The 24,588-nt window shown below is 53.6% G+C and overlaps 2 protein-coding genes across 13 annotated transcripts in view; one reads left to right on the forward strand and one right to left on the reverse strand.

The window, feature by feature from the left end:
* Positions 1–24,588, reverse strand: part of DMAC2 (distal membrane arm assembly component 2) — a 159,776-nt gene that overhangs the window by 133,895 nt on the left and 1,293 nt on the right. For 2 of the 8 annotated variants that reach the window (XM_084961118.1, XM_084961113.1), the window contains exon 1: positions 5,277–6,324. The exons of 5 other annotated variants lie outside the window; for them this stretch is intronic. The gene's annotated coding sequence lies outside the window, so the exon portion shown is untranslated. Of the gene's footprint in view, positions 1–5,276; positions 6,325–8,925; positions 9,051–24,588 lie in introns of those variants that run through there. One more of the 8 variants, XM_084961115.1, reaches the window with a different exon arrangement.
* On the forward strand, positions 843–23,262 carry LIPE (lipase E, hormone sensitive type). Of its 5 annotated transcripts, none has more exons than XM_084958678.1 (10): positions 843–4,894; positions 13,912–14,447; positions 16,799–16,889; positions 17,006–17,151; positions 17,363–17,548; positions 17,726–18,020; positions 18,839–19,066; positions 19,306–19,482; positions 21,819–22,237; positions 22,619–23,262. In XM_084958678.1, exons 1-10 carry the CDS (start codon positions 4,036–4,038, stop codon positions 22,853–22,855), a joined length of 3,174 nt encoding a protein of 1,057 aa, XP_084814804.1. In that variant the 5' UTR covers positions 843–4,035; the 3' UTR covers positions 22,856–23,262.

Consider the following 24,588-nt stretch of genomic DNA (forward strand, 5'->3'; position numbering starts at 1 on the left):
TGCTGTGACTGTGGCAGAGGCCAGCAGTTGCAGCCACAATTCGACCTCTAGCCTGGGAACTTCCATATGCCACAGGTGCGGCCCTAAAAAGAAAAAAAAAACTTTTTTTAGTCATCAAAAAAATTAAAATAACAGTCTACAGAGTAGAAGAAAAGTCTGCAATATATATGATCAACAAAGGATTAATATTCAGACTATATAAGGAATTCCTATGGATCAATGAGAGGAAAGCAGGCAACACAGCAAAAGACTTGAGTAGGAACTTCGGGGACAAAAACCCAAATAGCTAACAACATGGAAAGTGGCACTCAGCCTTACTAGTAACTGGGAATATATGAATTAAGCCCAAACACAGATCACATTACATCATCAGATTGGCAACAATTTTAATATCTGACAATACCAAGTATTGGCCGAGGGTAGAACAGAGAAACTCTCATCTCCTGCTAACAGCAGTGTAAACTGGTAAATTACTTTGAAAAAGCGCTGTAGTTACCTACTAAATTTTAAAGCTCTGTCACCAAGAAATTCCACTCTTAGACTGTATACTCAAAACAAATGCTTGCTTATTCCACTCTTAGACTGTATACTCAAAAGGAATGCTTGGGAGCAGGTATTTAAAAAAAAAGAAGAAGAAAGAAAGAAAAAGAAAAAAATTAAATTTAAGGGGATTGGCGTATGCACACTGAGGTATATGGAATGACTGCTATAAATCAAGGATTTCATTAGCAGCATTGTTCATAATTACTCCAAACTGGAAACTGGTCAAGAATAAATAAATAGTAGCATATTTGAATATTATATATCCATGAGAATGAACAATAAAAAATATAATCTTTTTTTTTTTTTCTTTTTGTTTTTAGGGCCCCAATCACGGCATTTGGAGGCCCCCAGGCTAGGGATCCAATCAGAACTGCAGCTGTTGGCCTACACCACAGCCATAGCTATACCAGATCCGAGCCACTTCTTCGAACTCCACCACAGCTTATGGTAATGCTGGATCCTTAACCCACTGAGCAAGGCCAGGGATCAAACCCACATCCTCATGGATACTGGTCGGGTTCGTTATCACTGAGCCACAACGATAACTCCCAAAAATTATAATCTTGAATGAAAGAAAAAAAAAAGAGAATAGTTATAGCATGATTTCATATACATAAAGTTTATAAAAAGGCAAAATTATACTAAATTATTTAGGACTGTATCTGTAGGTAATAAAACTATAAAGAAAAAATTAATGCGTACTGTAAAATCAGTATTACCACTATGGGGGGAGAAAGAAAACAGGGATCAGAAAAGGAGGAAGATTGTTGGCAATATTCTATTTCTAGGCCTGGGCAGTAGTTTCATGAATATCTTCTTTGTAACCATTTATTGAAGTGCACACATAAGTTTTATGGACTTCTATAGATGTATAATACTGTGCAATAATAAAAGACTTGTTAAAGGTACACAGCAAAACAATATGTATAGTATAAGCTCATTTTTTAAGTAAACTATTATGTTTACATACAAAGAGGTATGGAGAACAAACCATTATGTATAAAATAAATAAGCTTTCATTTTCATTTTTCCAGTTGATGAGTCTTACTTTTAACATTTTAAAGCTCTGATAAAAATTAAATTTTAAAGGAGTTCCTGCTGCAGCACAGTGAGATAAGAATCCAACTGCAGTGGCTTGGATCGCTGCAGAGCCGCAGGTTTGATTTCCAGCCTGGTGCAGTGCGTTAAAGGATCCTGCGTTGCTGCAGAGGCAGCTTGGATTCAATCCCTGTCCTGAGAACTTCCACACACCTTGGGAGCGGATGTTTAAAAAAAGAAGAAGAAAGAGGAGTTCCCATTGTGGCGCAGTGGTTAATGAATCCAGCTGGGAACCATGAGGTTGCGGGTTCGATCCCTGGCCTTGCTCAGTGGGTTAAGGATCTGGCGTTGCCGTGAGCTGTGGTGCAGGTGGCAGACACGGCTCAGATCCTACATTGCTGTGGCTGTGGCATAGGTTGGCAGCTGTAGCTCCAATTTGATGCCTAGCCTGGGAACCTCCATGTGCCACGGGTACATGGAAAATAAAAAAGAAGAAGAAAGAAATAAAAAGAAAAAATTAAATTTTATGGGATTGGCATATGCACAGAGGTATACGGAATGATTGGCCAACAGGGACCTAATGCCTAATATATAACAGAGAACTCTACCCAGTATATTGTGATAATCTATGTGGGAAAAGAATCTGAAAGAGAATGGATATGTGTATATGTATAACTAAATCACTTTGTTGTACAGCAGAAATTATCACAACCTTGTAAATCAACTATACTTCAATAAAACTTTATTTTTTAATGATTTTTATTTTTTCCATTATAGTTGGTTTACAGCGTTCTGTCAATTTCAATAAAACTTTTTTAAAAAGCTACAGCTCCAATTCGACCCCTAGCCTGGGAACCTCCATATGCCGTGGGAGCGGCCCAAGAAATGGCAAAAAGGCTAAATAAATAAACAAATAAATAAAATAAAAATGTATTTAACAGTGGAGTTCTCCTGTGTCATAGTGGGTTAAGGATCCGGTATTGTCACTGTAGCAGTGGGGGTGGCACGGGTTCAATCCCTGGCCTAGGAACTTCCACATGCCTTGGGCATGCCTAGAAAACATTTTTAAATGCATTTAATAGTAGTCTCCCCCTTTTGTCTTCAACCTAGGACACCAATGACACCACAAAAAGCCAAACAAGAACTCCAGAGCCTGCCAGAAATTCTCAGAGGATGTCAGCTGGCAAGCTTTGCTCTGCCTTTATAGGAGCTCTGACAGCCCAGCTTCCTGATGAAACATTGTCAGTCAACAGGGCAGTGAGCACACCTAGAAGATGCCTTTCTCCCACCTCAAGCTCCTTATGCTTGTCCCTACTCCCTAAACCATTCCAGTCTTCTAAAAAAAAAAAAAGCATTATTGCCAAAATCATTGCTCCCTCTAGTGCCTTCTGACAATCTTTTCCTGTGCCCTCCACTTACCCAAGCTTAAGCTTATTTACCAAAAGAATCCAGGAAACCCAGGTTTCCTAGCTGGCACCCCCTGACCTTAAATACAACCAGGCAAGTAGCAAAGATAAGTCAATGAATATATTTAAGTGTAATAGATCAAAAGCACTTCTTTCAAGGGGTCTAGAAATCCATGTTAAATCCAATCAACCCATTTTACCCTGTAAATTCCAAACTCAGTCCAGATTCTACACATACCTCTTCCCAACACCACCCTCATTCTCTCTTTCTCCAGTGCTCAACTTTTTATTCCTTTACTCATTCAACAAATCTTTCTGAGGTAAGAGCTAGGTGGGGCAAAGAAAGAAGTTAAAGCAATAAATCAAACATTGTCTTAGTAAAAAGAATACAGATTTTAAAAAATAGCACAGTTTCTTAGTGTGTAAAATGCCTCCAGTATTTATGATAATCATCATTAATGGTCATCTGACTCTGGAAGTTTCCAATCTACTACAGAAGACGTATATATGGAAGCAAAGTTGAGGGCTAGAGAGATGGTGTGAAAGATCTCAAATGCCACTGAAAAGTGCTTCAAGCTGAAAAAATGGGAGGGCGCCTTGTTTTTTAATATGAGAGTGAAATATAAAGAAATAAATTGGCAACCATTTGAAGGGATGAATAAAGAGGAAAACATTAAAACAGTGTAGATTATGCCTCCCCCTTTGACCATTTCCTCAAACATCAGAAAAGGAGATGCTGGCCTTATAAGAAGGATTTCAACTGAGCGGTGAGTTGGGTGGGGTCTTATTTATGACACAACAGGGCAAGCCCCTCCCCTCTGACAGGAAAGTTGATGGGCACACACCTCTTCTTGTTCCCAATCCCTCCTCTCAAAGCAAGAGGCATAGAAACACATCACTTGGCACAGGAATAGGGGGCCACTTGCCAAGTGCCTTAAAAAGGAAGACCAGGGGTGCCAGGATGAAGGAGTGGAACCCAAAAGGAGGTAATATCATGAGCAATCAGTGAGGGATCTGTGATAAAGGAAGCCTGTGGGGGCCCAGAAGGATGAAGCCTAGGAGATCAACATCTCCCTTCAGGGAAATAACAGTGGAGCCAGATTCCAAGTTAGTTTCTAGGCCTAACTGGGAACCTGAGCCACAAGAGACACCTAACACCCAGCCAGAGTCTGGGCAAGAAAAGACACCCATAGCTCAGCCAGCATCTAAGCTTCAGCAGGGACACAATACACAGCAGGAGCCCACTGCACAGCAAAGACCCCTCACTCAACAGGAGCCCTTTGCCCAAAATGAAGCTGAATCCCAGCAGGAACTTCGAGCCCAAGATAAATCTGCTTTGCAGCAAGAATTTCTTGTCCCACTGGAGCCTGCACCACAGCAGTCACCTCCCATCCAAAGAGTTCCTTTCACCAACCATGAAGTTATCTCATGGTATGGACCAGGGCCAGGAAAAGAACAGGAGACACAACTGAGAGAGGGATCCAGAGCCCAGCAGGGACATAGACCCCAAAATGGACCACCTGCCCTGACTGAACCTATGTTCCAAGAGAGACCACAACAGTCAGACTCTACAGCCCAGTACACAGCTCCAGCCCAAGGAGTCAGATCTCAAAAGGGATCTTTGGTTCAGTGGCAATTTCCATCAAAACCAAATGAACCACCCCAACAGCAACCAGTCTCAGAGCAAAAGACATTTCTTGAATGGGTCACAGATTCAGGCACAGAATCAGATTTGAAATCCACATTAGAGACCAATTCACCACCCAAGAGGGATGGAAAAATGGCCCAGGGAATGAAGCTGGCCTTCGAAGGGAAACCCAATTATGAAGTGATGTCAGGATTTGGTGGGACCCCAACACCCAGGAAGAAAACCAGCGGCCAGAACCCCCGACACTACCGGAACACAGGTGAGTTGACCTTGGAGGCATGGAGGCCTCCCAGGGACCGTCCTTCTTTAGGTCAAGAAGGACTAAGACCTACCAGAATGTCAGGTGAGCTCAGGTCCTGCCACACACAGATCAACAGCCCCATCTGATGGAGGAGGAAGCTGAGGCCTAGAGAAGACAAGGATGGTGCAGGAGGCTGGGCGGTGAGGGGCTGGCCAAGCCAGGATCCCCAGCCAGGCTCTGACTCCTTCCCCTGCACCAGGCTGCCTCCCCACAGGGGTCTGGGGGAAATCAAACCGACACTAAAAAAGGCCCTGGGCAAGGAGCCAGTACTCACCCCTGAGTTCCAGAACGCTCTGAGCACAGCTCTGGGGCAGGCACCATGTTGAATGTGGGCCCTTACCTTCGGGAGTTTCCGTGCAGGCCAGGCTGAAGATCGGGCAGGAGCCACCCTGGAGCTCTCTGGGTGCCCAGCGGGCAGGAAGGCGCTTGTTCCTCTGCCAGGTGGCCCCCCAGGGGAGGCCCCGTCCCGACAGTCCATGGCCTCGTGGGGTGTGATCTCAGGTAGGGGGAGCCTGGCTGAGGCGCTGGGGCTCCGTTCAAGTCTCAGGCAAGGTCGGGGCTGCACAGAGAGAGAGCTGGGGGAGCGGTGTGAGCGAGTCATGGGCTCTCAAGACTCCGTGGGCAGAGGCACTCTCGGTCCTCCTCCCGAGCTGGCCATGCTGCCCCCGGGGAGCAGGCTCAGCCCCTGAACGCCTCCTCTAGGCTCAAAGGGGCACGGAAGTTCTACCCATGGAATGTGGGGAAACTTGGCGAAATAGCCTGAGGTGGAGAAAACAGCACGGCCCCAACCTGGTCAAGAAGCTGGGGGCGCTGTGAGGCCGCTTAGTCCAAAGGCTGGTAATGGGGGGGGGGGGGTCAGAGGCCTGTGTCTCCTGGAAAGGCTGCGCCGTCTTCCTCAGGAACAAGAAGAGGGTCATTTAGGCTCAGTGCCAGGGCTGGTCCTATGCTTTGGGAGGGCAGGGAGGAGGGGCGGGATGGGAAGAGAGGGTTCCAGATCTGCTATTTCAGGCATTGACACGGTAGAGCCACTTCTCTAGGCCTCCCGAACCCAGACTCAAACAACACCTTCAGGACAGAGCGGAGACAGCCGAGGACGCCCCTACCCGAACTCCCAGAGGCAGTTGAGGGTGTGCGCATGCGCGAGCCTCGAGCCGCGTCTATTTCCCGCCTTTTCCAGCCGCTTGTAGTTCCTGCGGCAGCCTCTCTGCAGACCGTGCGCGGCTTGGACCTAGTACGCAGGCGCCGAGCACCCTACAGCAGCTCCGCGACCACCACCCTTCTTTCATTCTCACGGGGAGGGACAGGGCAGAAAAAAGAATCCCAGGAAACCGAGGAATAGGAGAACTAGAAGACAGAGGGTAAGGGAGAAAGGCGGGGCTCCCTCCTCCAAAGGCTCGCTGGCAGAGCCACGCCTCCTGCTCTGCCGCCCCGCCTCTGCTATGAATTGCAGAAGAATCTGGCCCCTTCCCCAACCCCAGGCGGAGGCTAAGTGGCATCCGGCTCGCTTCCTTGGCGGGCAGGCCAGGCGCATTCTAGACAATCCCTACGTGGGAACGTGAGTGGGAAGGCGAGGATGACAGCCAGCATGTGACAACATCAGGCTTCCTTGCTGGGGTAACCCCCGCGGGACTCCCCACTAGTTTTGCTTGGATACTCTTTTCGCTGCCTGCAGGGGTGCATTTTTGTTAGTCACGGGCCCTTTAATGCGGCGACAGGGCGGGGCCAGGCTCTAGGCCCTAGCGGTGAGAGGCGGGGCCCGAAAGTGGAGTGAGGCCCGCCTTGCTCAGGGGGCGGGACCCAGAAAGAAGCAAGTCCAGGATTGGGTGGTATGAGGGTGCGTAGCAAGGATTGGCCTTCGGGGCGGGGACAGACGACTGGGAATTGGCCCAAGCGGGTGGAATTGGCTCCGGGGCCAGGACCGCGTAAAATTGATGGAGTCTGCCAGAGAAACGAGGCCCACGGTGGCTGCTGGGGCTCCGGCCTCGAAGAGGGTTCAAGAAAGGCCCAAAAGTCAAAGGCGCCGGCGGTGGCGAAAAGGCAAAGCCAAAGGTGAGTAGGCGGGCGGGGGGAGGGGGGGAAAGCCCGGAAGAAACCTTAAACATCCTATGGGATACTGGGGACCAAATGGGCTGATTTACTGCCACGAGAAGTGGAGGAGACCATAGACTGGCCCGTTGCCTCCCTACGAGGCAGGGGTGCAGGGATAACCCATTGTGAGAACGGGGCGATGAGAGGGAAGTATCACACCCAGCAGAGAGACTACCAGACCCCCCCTCCCAACCATCTTGGGAGAAGAGTCTAGAATGTTGGTGTCCTAGACCAGGTTTCCCTCTCTGGCTCCATATTCGCTATGTGACCGTGGGTATTTCTTGCCATGTGATTTCAACGTGGGAAATGGTCGAAGCTGCGATTTTCAGGTCTCTGGCACTCTTGAGACCGTAATGGCGAAGAGGTTTAGCAACTATTGCCCAAAGAGAAAGTTTAGGGGTGACTTAGAGACAGGTAGGAGGAAAGGGTGCCCCATAGTGGGGACTGCCGAGAGGAGGGGATGCAGTACAGCTCAAGGCAGCCCTGCGCCACCATAACTCATTCAGTCCATTCATCCATTCGTTTGTCAGTCCACCTGCTTCAGCCTGGCTGCCCTAGGAATGCAACTTCGTGATACACATTCCTAGGACCAGGGGGCCCAGGGTTGGCTTTGGACACCCTCCCCATTGCTTAGTAGAAAAGAGAGCTGTCACCTTGGTTCCCTTGGGTGTCACATTATCTACAGATCTCAGCAGGCCAAAGAGAGATGGTACAAGCCTCAGGCAGAGGCGCACATGAAGTCCTTGCTGGATTAGGAGTATGCGTCAATCCAAGTGAGGACCTATGGGAGGTTCCTGTGCAGGAAGGAAACTGACAGAGCCCTCAAGCCCAGAGACCCCCAAGCTCATCATCCTCCCTGCCATAGACTTTATCATTAGCAAGGATAGAACTGGAGTTGGCTCCAGATGCATAAGCAGGCTTAAGTAGGCTCGGAGCTCAGACTGGGGCCCAAGGGCCTTCCCTGTCACACTGTTAAGACTCAGCCCCACACACAGGACACAGAGCCCAGAGGCAGTACAGACCATGGTCAAGAAAGGGAGACCTGGTTCCTCAGGCTATGAGGAGTGGGACACGGACAAGAGCCTCCCTCCTTCCCTGCCTCAACTTTCTGAGTTATAAAATGGGCGTGATGACAGGAGTGCCTATGCCAGTGCTGTTGTGAGGTTTGGAGGAGCGCAGTAGTGTGTTTGGTGCTGTCACACAACCGGCCCTCAGGAGGGATGGGGGTTATCCTTACCTTTACCGCCAACTAGCCCGTGAGTTCCCTGAGAGCGGGGCTCTGTCTGCCCCACAGTTTCGGAGCCTGCTGTGCCAGCACACAGGCACTCAAATATTCATTCCATTAAGAAGGAAGGAATGGGTGAACTGTAGCACGGGGATAATAGGGGATAATAATAATCGCGCTGCCCTTAGGGTTGTTATGAGAAGTTAGAATCCTCTTGGGTAGGGCCCCCTGCACAGGGCTGAGCCCGTCCTACTCCCAAACCCATGGGCCTGCCTACTCCCAAGGGCTCATCCTCCCAATCCCCTAGATTCCCCTGCCGTTTCCTGAGGCCCTGCCCTGGTGCAGGCCTCTGCTGAATGAATCAGACCCACCCCCACTCCAAGGGCATCCTGGCTGGCTGGAGCCATCCTACTCATCAGTTTGGTCTGGCCAGTAACAGATGACACTAGTGTCATTATGATCACCCCATTTCCCAGATGATGACACTAAGGATCTGAGGGAGTGAGGGCTCCTGGGCATCCTTGCCTGGCCAGTGAGGGCAAGGACATGGCCACCCCAGCCTCCTGAGGGCAGGGAATGTGTGAGCTCAAAACTGCCGTGTGCCCCAACCTTGATTCTGAACCCAAAAGGCTCCATTGGCACAGATTTGTTTAGCAGCCATCCAACAAAGCCTTACCTGTGCCAGACCTGGGCTCTCGTGGTGAGGACAGGTTCATGTTTAGGCTGGAGATACAGGCATTAATAATTCTCCCACAAGTCAGATATAATTATCTGATTATCTGAGTTTTCTCATCTGCCAATCTGTGGTGAATACAAGAGGGGAAATCCTGAGAAAATGTATGAGGGAGGCTTCCCAAGGAGCTGATATTGGACCCAAAGATGAGCAGGTGTTGGCTGCTGGGCAAGAGGTTCCCAGGGAAGTGGCAGCTTACAGCACAGAGGGAGCTCACTGAGGGAGGGGAGGAAGAGAGGGGGCCAGATGCACAGAGGCCCAGATGGTACCTGGTTTGGGAGGCTGTTTCCAGGATTTGGGGCTTTATCCTGAGAGCAAGGATGGGGCTGTTGAAAGGCTGGGAGTGTGTGAACAGATTTGAGTTTTAGAAAGATCCTCTGTCTACTTTGTGGAAAAGGCCTGGAGGGGGTAAAAACAGAGACACAGAAATATCTGTCACAGTCATTAAGAGGAGGGGGCAGTGGAGGTGGGAGAACGGCGAGGTTCCTATGGTTTCTAGAGGGGCCAGGGCAACAGGGACTACATAATGGACTGGATGGGAGTAGGACATGGCCAGGATGATGCCCTGGGTTCCAGTTGGAGCAAATGGGAAAAGATGAGCACCCTCCCGCAACACACACACAAACAAGACATGTGTCCATACATATACAAACACATGCCTGTACAATGTCACAGGCCAAGAGAAAGAGACATAGAAACACTCACAGGCTGAGCAGTACAGACAGACCATGACACATGCATATGAACATGCCTGCAGATATACCAAGAAACATAAAAACACACAGCCTGAGAAGAGATGTGAACACACCCACCTATGAACACAGGCCGAGCCCAAATCTAGGCATGATAGGTACCTACAGCCACGTGAGTTTTTTAAAGACACACAGCTGCCCACCCAGAAAGCAGAAAGCTGAGACATGACAGGAGTAACATGGATACACACAGAAACACAGCACAGAAGCTCAGTGACCCTGGGTGGTATGGCCCCTCTTCACATCTCCGTTTTCTCAGCTGCCAGAAGTGGTGATGACAGCCCCTACCTCACGGGCAGAAGGGAGGATAAGATGATGTACCTCACGTAAAGCACAGGAAGAGGGCAATGCCGGGCACACAGCGGTCTTAAAGCAGTGTTTGCTCTTTCCTGCAGACACACTCAGGAATTACTGCCCCCTCATCTGCATCTGCGTTGCCTCTCCCAGGCCCCAGACCTGGCCTTTCCTCCAACCTCCCCCCAGTTCCTTCTCCACCACCTTTCTTTCCCCTGCTCAGTCCCCAGGGACCAAAATCCAGGCTGGGTCCAGTTGTCCTGTGACTCTTTAGGGCAAAGGGCTGGTACCCAGGCAGCAGTACCCTCAGCCCTCCCTCTGCCCCAGTCCTTGCCTAAGGCCCCAGTGGCCTGCCCCTGCCCCAGTGCCCTCCGCCTCGGATTCTTGGCAAGTTTTCTGGCAACCTCAGTATCCTGTCCTCCCCGTTCCACAGAGCCCAGCCCCTAGGGAGCCGCCTGGAACAGGGCGAAGGGCAGTGCCTGGGATCCAGCCTCTTCCCCAATGCTTTGTGCAAGTTACTTGTTCTGTCCAGGTCTCCTGTGCCCTCATCTTCGATAAGGAGCCCTACCCCATAGACAGGAAATGACAGCTGCTTTATAAAACAGGAAACAGCAGCTGTGCAATAAATACCACGCTGGTCCTGTGACAGGCTCAAGCAAAGGCTGGGATACAGCAGTGAGCAAGACAAAGTCTCTGCCCTCAGGGAGCCTATAATCTAGTGTCAAACACAGAAATCACACAGCACAAACAGTAAATTCTATAGTATGTTGGATGGAAAAATGACCCAGTACACAGCTCAGTGAGTCCGAATAAGAGCCACAAAGAAAACCCAGAATAGAAATGCCACCATAGGAGCTCATTTTCAAAGATCATTTCTGGCAGCAGGGCCACGTAGTTTCCAGATGAGGAAACCAAGCTCATGGAGGATCACCCGGCCAGTGGCTTAGACGAGTGTTCTGTGGTCACAGCCACCAAGCTTAGAGCTGCTTCCAGAGGCCTCTGTATGTCCATCTGTCTGCCCTGGGGAGGGGTGGTCTTCTCCAAGGTCTCCGTGCAGCCCACCTGCCCACTCTGACTCTTCACTTTCCTTCCTTCAAGTATTTGCTGGGTTATGTACTAGGTCCCATGATGGACCCTGGAGCCACCCACACCCCAGTGGGGATGACATTCGAGGCAGAGGGACAGAGGAGGAGTCCTCTACAGTCAAGCAAATGATACTGAGGCCTCAGGGCCTCTCATATACACAGGTCCCTTCCAAGGCCCTGTACCTGATTTTGTACTCGTGATTTCCTATTCTTTCTCTTTCTATTGCTTGTTTATATATTTACTTACTTATTTGGGGGCCACATCCACAGCATACGGAGATTCCCAGGCTAGGGGTCAAATCGGAGCTGTAGCCACTGGCCTATGCCACAGCCACAGCAGCGCAGGACCTGAGCCGCATCTGCAGCCTACACCAGCTCACGGCAACATCAGATCCTTAACCCACTAAGCAAGACCAGGAATCGAACCTGCGTCCTCATGGATACGAGACAGATTCGTTTCCACTGAGCCACAATGGGAACTCCCTCTGTTGTTTTTCCTAAAGAGCCCCACCTCCACTTGTAAAAGCTTCCCAGGTTCAGCTCCTGGGGGAGACAAACTAGCATGTAAACAAATAAATGGAAAATTGAAAATGTATCAAATTCTAGGAAGAACAACAACTTAAATATGATGGCAGGAAGCGGGGGGGTGCATGTTCGATGGGCAGGAGGGCTTAGGGAGTGCCTCCTGGAGGAGGTGACAGGCTGAGGCCTGAAGGGTGGGAAAGAGCTGGCCAGGCAAGGAGCCCATAGGATAGTGAAGGAAAAGGGTCTCTGAGCTTTAGTTTCCCATATGTGAGGTGGGGACGACAGTCACAGCACGCTGGGCTCTGAGGGTGAGTGGCAGGTACAGGGTGCCTGGTGCGGGAACACCACACAGTAGGACCTGTGCTCAGGCCCCTCACTGAGCTTGGCACTGCCCTTCATTGGCTTTTGTCCTCCGAACAGGCTGGCTCCCCTCTCTCTCCCCACCAGCTGGGGCTGGCTGTGCCACAGCCTGGCAGAGCTGAGACCATGGCTCTCGCTCCCTGAATCTACCCTGAGGAAGAGGACAGCCAGGCTGGGCAAGAGGGCACACTTTGTTCACTTTGTTCAGGTCTAGAGTGAGACTTCTGGGTACAAGGGAGGAGGGGAAAGGGGACCTGGATGCTTCAGTTTCTAACTGTTGACGGGACTAGGAGTCTGGACTCCTGGAACCAAGGGAGGCCAAAACTCCAGGGTTCTAAGGCAGAAGAGGTTGGGACAGTGACCAGGAGCGGGCGGAGGGGGCAGTGAGTTCCGCTCCAGGCTCTGTTTACATCACGGAGGCTGCCCCTGTCCTTTCTGGATGAGTAGGTGGAGCAAGTGGCCACACCCTGGGCAGGCTGGCCCCTCCCCGGGATTATCACCCCAGGCTGCAACTGGCACTAGCCATAGTCAGCAGTCCCAGCCCTGGGGAGCTCTGAAGAGGCCCGGCAGGGGTGAGTTCACAGCCAGCTGACAGACAGGAATGGCCACTGCCAAACCCAAGGGCTTGGAAGGGAGAAGAACCAAACGCCTTTTACTGAAGGATCAGGGGAGCCAGGCAAGGTGCTGGATGGGTTTCAGGAGGGAAGAGGTTCTGAAGTAGAAGGTAGCATCTGTCACCCAGGGGAACAGGAACAGCTTGTCTGGGATCCAGGTGACAGGGCAGAGATCCCGAAGAGCTCACTGGGGACCCTGGAGCGTGGGGGGCTGGGGGGTTTCAGGCCTGGTCCAGGGCAAGTTTTTGAGGCCCAGCCTTCAGAGCCCTGGGACAGGAGAGCTCCTGCTCTCCCAGTTTGAACGCGGCCTTCAACTCCATCCTTAACACCCCTGAGCCTCAGTTCCCTCTCTTGGGAGATGGGGATGCTCCTAACAATGGTCGAAACCTGAACTGAGATGGTCTGGGTCTCGGAAGGTCAGTGAGGACCAAACAGCAAACACACAGAATACACTAAGCACAGGGTCTGGAGGGAATGAGTTCCGGGCTAACAGCAGGAGGAATACTGTTCCAGGCAGGGAGCAGAGCTGGCCCATGCAAGCTAAGCCAGGTGGACAGGCCTGAAGGCCAGGGGCTCAGCTGGGGGAAGGAGTGGGACCAAGATTTGGGGACCCCAAAGGAACAGGGAGGGGTTTGGAAAGGATTCCACAGCCAGACTGGACATATCAGTCATAGGTAAGACTGGAATTATGAACTCCTGGGTTCAGGAAGAGAATTGGGTTGGGACCAGGGTCCTGGGACACCAGCAGGTGGATGGGAATGGGTGGGTTGAGGGCCAGACTCTCCCAAATATTGCAGAGGGCAAGGGCCTGTGGGCAACTCCTGGTCCTAAGAGAAGGGACTAACTTTGGGTCCAGATTGCTCAGAACGTAGAAGGAGTCCTGGGCCCCAGGGGAGTAAATGGAGACAGATACCTGAACTTGGGTCCCTGGAAGGATGAAAGAGGGCTACACAGACTCCTGTGCTGTAGAACAGATGCTGGAGCTACAGAACCATTAAGTTTCCCAAATAAGAGAATGGAAACTCCTGGGGCCTGGACTCTTGGGTCTGAGGAAGGAGAGGGCTGAGGGATCAAACTCAACTCTTGAGGAAGAGAGGGCCTGGGTACCTGGACCCATGATTCCCAAGGGAAGAGGGGCTGAAGCCCTAAATTCCACCCTTGGGTCTGATGGAGGAGGCTGGGGTCTGACGCATGGGCCTGTGGGAGGAGGGGATAGAGCCTGGACTCCTGGAACCCAGGGCCCAGCTGAGCAAGGGGTCACCCAGCCCTGCCTTAATGTGCCTCCTGACCTGCCCGCAGCCTCACGGCTCACGCACAGCATGGACCTGCGCACAATGACACAGTCACTGGTGACCCTGGCGGAGGACAACATGGCCTTCTTCTCTGGCCAGGGCCCTGGGGAGACAGCACGGCGGCTGTCAGGTGTCTTTGCGGGTATTCGGGAACAGGCACTGGGGCTGGAGCCGGCCCTGGGCCGCCTGCTGAGTGTGGCACACCTCTTCGACCTGGATGCAGAGACGCCAGCCAACGGGTACCGCAGCCTGGTACACACAGCCCGCTGCTGCCTGGCACACCTGCTGCACAAATCACGCTACGTGGCCTCCAACCGCCGCAGCATCTTCTTCCGCACAAGCCACAACCTGGCCGAACTCGAGGCCTACCTAGCTGCTCTCACCCAGCTCCGCGCTCTGGCCTACTATGCCCAGCGCCTGCTGGCCATCAACCGGCCCGGGAAGCTCTTCTTCGAGGGTGACGAAGGCGTCACTGCTGACTTCCTGCGCGAGTATGTCACTCTACACAAGGGCTGCTTCTACGGCCGCTGCCTGGGCTTCCAGGTGAGCCCCCTGCCCTGCCCCTCTGGGCCCACGGTGAAGGCACCTAGGGGGACCCACCCTGGCCCAGGAGTATAGAAACCACGATGGTCTGTGTTCCTGGACTCAGAGGACAGCAGCTGCGGGAACGGGAAGCTGTCTGGGACTCAGGCAGCACTGCACCCAGGGTGTCAGATCTGTGGCCCCTCGTAGGAAGAAATCTTTAACTTGTACAGACCAGGATCCTCAACCCTACTGCCCTACACTCAGGAGATTCATTCACTGTTTTAAGTGACCTGCCTGGCCCTTGAATTCTTTTGAAACCCCCTAGGAGAGGGGCCAGTATTGTTCTCAAGCCTGTGCCTAAGAGCACACCCAATTCAGTCGTCCCCACAGAAGACCTGGCAGGCAGGGAGGAAAGACGCTGGGCTGATTTTACAGAGGTTCAAGGGGAGGGGGCCCCCAGCTGCTTAACTGGACCCAAGTTGGCCTGGCATATCAACTCATCTAAGGTGCAGCAGAATCTGGATTTTCAGGCTGCAGGGAGAGCCGGGGAGCACATCCAAGTTGGTGACAATGAGGAAGACCTGGTCGTGGCAACCCTCTTCCCCAAACCAGGCTCCTGACCCCTAGATGCAGGCCTTCTCCTACCCTCTGCCCCCTGAACCACCCTCAGGGAGATAGAGCTCATCTGAGCACTGAGAGGGAGGCAGCCTCGAGGCCTTTGGACTCACAGGAAAAGTAGTGTGGGGACTCAGATCCCCTTAGAGCAACAGGCCCAGAGCTAAAGCCCAACTTGCCCCCATCTGGGATCAGTGCTGGCTCCCCTAGTCCCCAGCCACATGTGGGAACCCCACAAGAGCATCTGGAGCTATGTGACCCTGTACCCACAGACCCTCTCTGAGCCTCCCCCCACCTCAGTGGCAGCCAAGCTTGGCAGTCGCTCAGCCCCCCCTTCCATTCCACCTTTCTCTGTGGGGCAGCTTGTCCTACCAACCCAGCCTGGGTGTACTTGGGAACCTCCCCTTACTGAAACTGAACCCACAAATACTGATCAACCCAGCTGGCTCCTCCCTGTGTCCTGGCCTTGCCCTTGAAGCTCAGAGGTGAGATCCTGGGGCCACCCAAGCCAGCAGTCCAGCCCCAAGGGCCAGGCACTGCTGTGCTCTCTGGCCCACTGGGCCCCTGGCCAAGGACAGCGCCTCGCCTGACTGCTACTCTCTGAGGCCCAGCTGTGCTATGTTGAGGGACAGCCGCCCCCTGTAAGATGTCAGCCCCAGGGGGCAGAGCCACCACTGTCAAGGTCTCACTCGGCCCCTGCTCCAGCCCAGTGCCTAGCACGCAGTAGGACCTAGGCCAGTATTTGCTGAATGAACAGAAGAACCCTGCTGGCCCCTTGCCCAGCCTCCTGTGGTGCACACATGCGCTCTCTTTCCCCCTGTCTCTGATGTGGTCTATTGTCTTTTCTTAACTAACTGGACCCCCTCAGATGCTGAGTCTCCCCATTTGACTGTGTTTCTTTTTTTTTTTTTTGGCTTTTTGGCTTTTTGGCTTTTTGCTATTTCTTTGGGCCGCTCCCACGGCATATGGAGGTTCCCAGGCTAGGGGTCTAATCGGAGCTGTAGCCGCCAGCCTACGCCAGAACCACAGCAACGCAGGATCCAAGCCGCGTCTGCGACCTACACCACAGCTCAGGGCAACGCCAGATCCTTAACTCACTGAGCAAGGGCAGGGACCGAACCCGCAACCTCATGGTTCCTAGTCGGATTCGTTAACCACTGCGCCATGACGGGAACTCCAAACTGTGTTTCTGACTCAATATCTCAGGCCCTGTCTCCGGCCTCTCCCATCTCTGCCTTCCTACTGCCTCCCTTGCCTCATCTCTGTCCTCTTGACTCTGAGGAATCATCCTTCTCCCAACCCCCAACCCTCTACAGCTCCATCCACATCTAGAATAAAGCCGAATTCTCAGGCCCCACGTCGCCCCCTTTGCTTCTCTGGCCCCACCCGCCGCACTCCCCAGCTCACTCTGCTCCAGCCACACCTCATCCAAACACCGAGCACAGACCCAGCTCAAAGCCTCGGCATGGAACAGCCTACCCAGTCCCTCCAGTCTCGTCCTAGAGACCCGTGTAGGGAGTCAGACCCCTTGTCATCACCAAACAGTCATCCTTTGGCATATGGCATGTCTTTTATTTGAGTATTGTCTTTTCAATAACACCAGCTCCATGAAGGCGCCTAGAGCTGTGCCTGACACCCAGCAGGAGCTCACTAAATGTCCACTGAATGACCGCATCTCCCCCAACCCAGTCACGTCTCTTCCCCTCATTCCTGCCAACCCCCGGCCACTGATTCAGAGGCCTCTCTCTCCACAGTTCACGCCCGCCATCCGGCCTTTCCTGCAGACCATCTCCATCGGGCTGGTGTCCTTCGGGGAGCATTACAAACGCAATGAAACAGGCCTCAGTGAGTCCCTGCAGGGCCTTGCCTGCAGCCTCCCCTCCCCTGCTGACCCCCCTCCTCACCACTGCCCCAGCAGCCCCACCTGCCAGGGGCTCCCTGACACCCCTCCTGACCCCCAGGTGTGACAGCCAGCTCCCTCTTCACCAGTGGCCGCTTCGCCATCGACCCCGAGCTGCGTGGGGCCGAGTTTGAGCGGATCATACAGAACCTGGATGTGCACTTCTGGAAAGCTTTCTGGAATATCACCGAGATTGAGGTGCTATCGGTGAGCATGGCCAGAGTGAGGGCTCCAGCCTGCTACACGACAGGGACACTGGGGTGCAGAGATGCATCCCAAGGCACCTCACAGCTCTGCGGTGTTCCAGGCCTAAGGACAGCACTCGAGAGGAAAGACTGGGGGTCGGATGGGGCATGTGAGGGGAACGCCTGCCAGCAGCAGCCCCCCAACCCCAGCCTCCTTCTGTCCCCTCCCACAGTCTCTAGCAAACATGGCATCGGCCACCGTGAGGGTAAGCCGCCTGCTCAGCCTACCGCCCAAGGCCTTTGAAATGCCACTGACTGCTGACCCCAAGCTCACGGTCACCATTTCACCCCCGCTGGCCCACACAGGCCCCGGGCCCGTCCTCGTCAGGCTCATCTCCTATGACCTGCGTGAAGGACAGGTAGGGCCCCTGCCTCGGCCAGAGCAGGTGCAGAGCTGAGGAGCACAGCCCCTTCCCCAGATGGCCTCCTGCCTCACTGCTCCCACCTGTCCCCGGCTGTCTCTCGGAGCGCATACCTTTGTGGGGGGCGGGGGAGACCCCCTCCGCTTCACTCACCTCCTCCTTCCTCATCCCCAGGACAGTGAGGAGCTCAGCAGCCTGGTGAGGTCTGAGGGCCCCAGGGGCCTAGAGCTGCGGCCCCGCCCCCAGCAGGCACCCCGCTCCAGGTCCCTGGTCGTGCATATCCATGGTGGCGGCTTCGTGGCCCAGACGTCCAAATCCCACGAGCCTTACCTCAAGAGCTGGGCCCAGGAGCTGGGGGTCCCCATCCTCTCCATCGACTACTCCCTAGCGCCCGAGGCCCCCTTCCCCCGTGCGCTGGAGGAGTGCTTCTACGCCTACTGCTGGGCTGTCAAGCACTGCGGTCTCCTCGGTGAGCCCACACCCCCTGGCCCTGCCCTACCCCGTACTGCAGGGGGGACGAGCCGTGAGTGGCCCCAGTCTGGGTCTTGCACACCCTGCCTCCCCTACCATCTCCTGCCACCCAGCCCTCTGCCCCACCCGTCCACGCCACTTGTCCCCGGGCCCACTCCTCCTCCCTCCCAGCCTCAGTGCCCTCCCCTGTTGCCCCAGCGCTCCCAGACCTTCCACTGCAACCACTTCCTCCTCTGCCTCCTGCTCCCCCACTCCAGCCTCACAGTCCAGCATCCCGACCTCCCCAGCTGCTCCGGCCTTTTCCTCCCTCTTCCTGTTCCTCTACCCCCCTGCTGTCCTGCACTGGCTGTCACCCAGCCTTACTCCAGCCCACTCTTCCAGCTCCTCTGACCTCCCACTTCCTACGGCTTGTGAGCCCCAGAGCGGGGCAGGGCGGGGCAGAAGCGCCCGTAGGCCTTGCGTGCTGTCAGCCTGAACCCTGGCTTCCATCTTCTGGCCTTGATGCCTCTCCCTTCTGAAAAGCACCCTTGGTCTCCCCTTTCTCACAACAGGTCCTCCTTGCTTCTGACCTCCAGCCTCCCAAGCTTCCCCAGAGCTCCTAGATCTCCAGGCCTCTCCATGTCCTAAGTTGGCCTGATCCTCTGACCACTCTCCCCAACATGGGTCTAAATCCCTGCCTTAGTTTACTAGTCTAAAACTGGAGTTGGCTGGAGCCTGAGGTGGGGCCCCCCCACACCCCACCTCTGAGAGCCCAGTGCTCCGGGCCCAGAGCCCAGTTCTTCCCTGTCAGGCCTGACCAAGCCCCCTCCAAACCAGGTTCCACAGGTGAGCGGATATGCCTCGCAGGAGACAGCGCAGGCGGGAACCTCTGCTTCACTGTGTCCCTTCGGGCAGCAGCCTATGGAGTGCGGGTGCCAGATGGCATCATGGCAGCCTACCCGGCCACAATGCTGCAGTCTGCCGCCTCCCCCTCCCGCCTTCTCAGCCTCATGGACCCCCTGCTGCCCCTCAGCGTGCTCTCCAAGTGTGTCAGTGCCTATGCTGGTGAGTGCCACACCCACACAGTTGGGGGCCTGGGGGGTGCTGGAATGCCTGGATCCTGCAGGGACACGGGCTAGAGCCCCGTCTCCTTGGCTATGAAGGAGAGAAATCTGGGACCCCTTGTTCCTACTGAAGAACCAGATATTCTTGGGTCCCTCAGAGCACGGATGCCTGAGGTTCTGGGTGTTGAGACTGGACCCAGAAAGGGAAGAGACCAACTCAGCCCCCACATCCACTCTCAGGCGGGGAGATGGAGGATCACTCTGACTCAGACCAGAAGGCGCTGGGCATGATGGGACTGGTGCGGCGGGACACAGCCCTGCTCTTCCGAGACCTCCGCCTGGGCGCCTCCTCGTGGCTCAACTCCTTCCTGGAGCTGAGTGGGCACAAGTCCCGACCCAACTTGGTGCCCACAGAAGGTGAGTGAAGCCCATTCCTCACACACTCATCCAGGGTGGCAGGAGGGACAGCCTGGCACACCAGAAGTCCTGGAGGAGGGAAGGGCTGTGTCTGGGCCCTCAGGGAAGCAGAAATCACCTTCCTGGCTCTGCCTCATTTCTGTCCTAGGTCCCTACCACGTTTTGATTTTCCATGATAGGCTGCATCCTAGAAATTCCAGGACTCTGGTCCCACATGACATCTTAAGAGTCCCAGGAACCATAGGATTTAGCTTTCCTAACAGCCTCTCTCAGAAAAGCACCCTGATGGGAGTTCCTGTTGTGGCTCAGGGGGTTAAGAACCTGATTAGTATCCATGAGGATGTGGGTTTAATCCCTGGCCTCACTCAGTTGGTTAAATGATCTGGCATTGCTGCAAGCTGCACTGGTCGCAGACACGGCTTGGATCCAGAGTTGCTGTAGCTGTGGCATAGGCCGGCAGCTGAAGCTCCAATCCAACCCCTAGCCTGGGAACTTCCATATGTGGCAGGTGTGGCCCTAAAAAGCAAAAAAAAAAAAAAAAAAAATCACCCTGAGAAATGACCTAGAAAACCTGCCGCCTGTCCTGATTTTCAGTCCCAGGAATGTCACTCGTATCTCATGTGCGCTTGGGTGGGAGTCCAGCCCTCCTGGATTCTTTCCAAACTTTTAACAGAGGCACACGGGAAATATACTCCCTCTAGGGGCAGACCTGGAGCCTGGGGTGGGGGAAATCAGACTAGACAGACCTCAGGAATGGAGGAAATTCCATTCTTGGGTGGTGGAGAGGACCTTCAGGCAGCCAAAAAAATCACTTCCATCCAGGGATCTATTTTTTTCCCACCCTTTTTTCTTTTTTAACATTTTAAGGATTTTTAAAGCAAAGCCAATTTATTTCTTACCTCTAACATATCAACAGTATTTTCTGGGTAATAGGAATTGCATGTTCAAACATAGATACAGTTCCTATTATTCAGAAAATTATTACAACTAAGTGTGTTTTAAACTCAAGTTTTTAATGTTAGGATATTAAAGGAGGCAAATAAATTAACCCCAAGACAATTAAAAGGGATGTGAATTTTAGGCATATGGACCATTGGGCACTGGGGTTTCCTCGTAGGAGAAAGGTGAACAGAGCAGATCCTAGAGGCGCACAGGCCAGTCTAGCTCCCTACTGTACCAGGTACTTACTGGCTGGTGGTTGGCTGACATGGGCAAGTCACAGTAACTGTGAGCCTTGCTCTGCTCCTCAGTAAAATGGGTACAGTAAGAATACCTGCCTCATAATGTTCTAAGTACTGCATGCCTATCTGTGCAAAGCACCTGGCATATGGTAGGTGCTCCTGGACATACTAGCACCCTGACTGGCTTTACCCCATGACTCTAGTCAACAGTTCTGTTCCCGTGACCCTCTGGGGCACAGAGCACCTATACAGTTATTCTCATAGCATCTTCATTTTGCCTTCCTGGATTTATAAAGACAAGTTTTAAAAAAACTGGAAAATGTAGTGTCCTACCCCTACAGAGCATGAGTCTGATAAAATTAATGGAGCTGAGGCTGAGATGGGCACACCAGAGAGGCTAGAAGCTCATCTTTGGTATCATTTGGGCACTTGCTTGTCTGGTCATTCAAAGGAAAGGGATAAACTAAAGACCACAAAAGAACTTCTGACCGTAGATCTGAGTGGCTACAGGTGAGGGATCTCGGGAATCTAGTATGTCCTCAAGACTCTTTTCAGCTCCCTGTGAACAGAGCCTCCTGACAAGCCATGTGGGCCTGCTCTCTATTCCACTTTGATTCACTCACACCCTCTGATTCAAGTGACCATAAAAAGCTGACTAGGCCAAGTGCCAGGGCCAGGGAGGTAGGTGAAACAGGGTGCCTGGTAGTAGAATGGTAATATTGATAAGTTAGGACCTCCTGGAGGGTTGCAGTACCTAATCCCAAATCTCATCCCACTCGGTCTTCACCATCTCCTATGAGATAAGGACTGTTTTTATCCCCTTTGCATAGAGGAGGAAACAGGCTCCTTGGAGGTCACCTGACTTGCACTTAACCACACACACCCCTCCATTGGACACAGCTCCACCTCTAAGACATGGGACTCTTCCTACCTCCCCTCTGGAGTTGCAGCCCGGGGGGGCTCCCCTGGAGCTCCCCACCCATCCCCAGGGAAGGAGTCTGGGGGAGCACTAGGCCTCCACAGCCCTAGGATGCAACTCCTCCTCTAGCCAAGGCTCTTCCCATGACCTTCCCTGCCAGCCAACCACACACCCAACCCACAGAGCCAGGCTTCTCTGTGGCCCTGGCTGGCCCCCTAAACCTGCACCTCTCACAGAGCCAATGCGGCGCAGTGTGTCTGAAGCAGCACTGGCCCAGCCTGAGGGCCCACTGGGAACGGACTCCCTCAAGTACCTGACACTGCATGACCTGAGCCTAAGCTCCGAGACACAGGACACCCCGGAGCTGTCACTGTCAGCTGAGACGCTTGGCCCCACCACACCCTCGGCTGTCAACTTCTTATTTCGACCTGAGGATGCACCTGAAGAGGCTGAGGCCCGAGACGAGATTAGCACCAAGGAGGAGAAAGTCTACAGTGTGAGGGCCGCCTTCCCTGAGGGTTTCCACCCAAGGCGCTCCAGCCAAGGTGCAATACAGATGCCCCTCTACTCAGCTCCCATCGTCAAGAATCCCTTCATGTCACCACTGCTGGCACCTGACAGCATGCTGCAGACCCTCCCACCTGTGCACATTGTGGTGAGCCCGGGACAGGGGAGGTGCACCCTGGAAGGGGGGGGGCCTGGAACAGAGTGGGGGGAAAAGGGAGCTTGCCTGAAGGGAGAGCTATGGCACCAGGAAGGAACGCCTGGCAACAGGCAGACTAGGGTCAGAGCAGCCGTTTTCTTTTGCAATCTTGTTGAATACCAAGGGGCAGTGGAGCCCACTGGGCTTGGAGAGTGTGAGAATGGCAAACAGAGGGTGGGTCTCTGGGGGAAGGGAGAAGCTAGGTGGAGGCCAGTCACTCATTCTCCAGCGCTCCACTCCCCCCAGTGCCTCCTGCCTCTGTCCACCCCCGTATCCACACATTTCCCCCTCTCTGCCTTCACCTACCTTGTTCATACCCTACCCCTCCTGCAGGCCTGCGCGCTGGACCCCATGCTGGACGACTCGGTCATGTTCGCTAGGCGGCTACGCAGCCTGGGCCAGCCCGTGACGCTGCACGTGGTGGAGGACCTGCCGCACGGCTTCCTGAGCCTGGCGGCGCTGTGCCGGGAGACCCGGCAGGCCGCGGCGCTGTGCGTGGACCGCATTCGCTTTATCCTCAATCCGCCGGGCCCTGCCACACCGGCTGGGCCCACCACGCCGCCAGTCTGAGCAGTGGGACAAGGCCCACCAGGCGGGGAGAGGGGGGCTGGGGGAAAGCAACACTAAAGGCCTCTTGTACCCACCTGCCCAAGGTTCCGTGGTGAATGCGCCTTGGGAAGGGCGGAGGGGACCACAGCCAGCGGCCCCTGTCCCATCCGGCCCCTCCCTCGGAGCGGGCAGGAAGGGACAGGCTATGCTTTAGGTCGAGGGTACAGCAAAAGGGGCGGGGTAGGGACCCCTGAAAGCTAAGACCCTGGCCTGGGGTGGGGGGGCACACACAAACCAGTCCCCAAGACAGTTAGACCTGCACTCCACCACTGACTTCTACTGCTGCTGCAACCGCCTCAGGGGCAGGGCTTGGCCCTACCTTGCAGGTCGGTTTGGTTTTGTTTGTTGTAAATAAAGATATTTAATTAGTTTGGTCTCTCAGAAATAAGGTGGGGGCTTGTCCACCAGGGGGCAGCATCGGCAACGGAGAGCAGAAGGCTGCTGCTGCCCAGTGTCTGAGTACTGAGGAAGGAGGGGTCTGCAGGCCTGCATTTTTTTTTTTTTTTTTTTTTTGTTCCGTCTTCCTGACTTTTCTAGGGCTGCTTCCTGCGGCATATGGAGGTTCCCAGGCTAGGGGTCGAATCGGAGCTGTAGCCGCCGGCCTATGCCAGAGCCACAGCAACGCAGGATCCGAGCCACATCTGCGATCTATACCACAGCTCACAGCAACGCCAGATCCTTAACCCACTGAGCAAGGCCAGGGACCGAACCCGCAACCTCATGGTCAGATTCGTTAACCACTGCACCACGACGAGAACTCCAGACCTGGATTCTTGAGTGCAGAAGGACAGGACCCCCTTGCTAACACAGACCCACCTCCCTCTCAGACTGAATCCAGGTACAGAACCAGAGGACCTGGCTTCTCAGCTACTCCCCTCTATAAACCCAGCCCTAGAACCCACAAAGAAAAGAAAATCCAAACTCCCAAGAAAACTGGAGCAAAACTAACAGGAAACCAGAAACACAGTGGTCACCTAAGTTCTGCCCAGCTGTGACAGACAGACAGTTCCTTGCTCTTTGTAAGCCCTGGGTTTGGAGCAGAGATTTCTATCCAGGGCCAACCTTCAAGGGGTTTCCAACCCTGGACTCAGGGGAGAGACTCAAACACAGACTGTCACAGTCCCCACCGGCTCCATCAGTGGTAGTCAGGGAGGGCTTCACAGAGGAGGTGATCCAAGGATGAGCACGAGTTTACTAAGCAGAAGAAATATGCAAGGTTGTGCAAGCCAATGGGCAGCAGTCAGGGCTTCTTCCCAACAGAAGTTCAGATGCAAAGTGGGGAGTGGTCTAAAGAGCCTAGAGTGGTCAGCAGCAGATCCTTAAAGGGCCTGGAGTGCAATATGGACTATAAATGAAGGGCAGGGGGAGCCACAGAAGGGCTTTGAGCAGTGGAGGGACAGGATCAGTTCAGACACTGAAAGAGTCTAGTGGGAAACTGGGGGATGGACTAAAAAGGGTGAGACTAGAGCCCAGGAAGCAAAAGAAGAGGCTGGGAACAGGGGCCATGAAGATAGGGAGTAGAAGCAGAGGGCGCAGCAGATCGTAGAGCCATAACTGAAGATGCATAAATAAGACTTACTGAGGATGGAGGAGAGGTTACAGAAGAGCCAGGGGATGAGAGGACACTCAGGTCTAATGAGATAATTCATGGAAGCTTGATACAGAGTGTGTGTGTTTCAAGATGACAGAACATG

The sequence above is a fragment of the Sus scrofa genome, chromosome 6 (genome assembly GCF_054392235.1).
Source record: "Sus scrofa isolate SSC_HxYL_T2T_F1_AM1 chromosome 6, Sscrofa_HxYL_maternal_Yorkshire_Landrace_v2.0, whole genome shotgun sequence".
Classification (NCBI taxonomy): domain Eukaryota; kingdom Metazoa; phylum Chordata; class Mammalia; order Artiodactyla; family Suidae; genus Sus; species Sus scrofa.

Excerpts from the sequence above, each read along its gene's own strand:
- LIPE (XM_084958678.1), top strand. The coding sequence starts at position 4,036 with ATGAAGCCTAGGAGATCAACATCTCCCTTCAGGGAAATAACAGTGGAG. Across the intron at positions 16,890-17,005 it reads ACGCAATGAAACAGGCCTCA|GTGTGACAGCCAGCTCCCTC; the intron begins GTGAGTCCCTGC and ends CCTGACCCCCAG. Across the intron at positions 19,483-21,818 it reads CAACTTGGTGCCCACAGAAG|AGCCAATGCGGCGCAGTGTG; the intron begins GTGAGTGAAGCC and ends CACCTCTCACAG.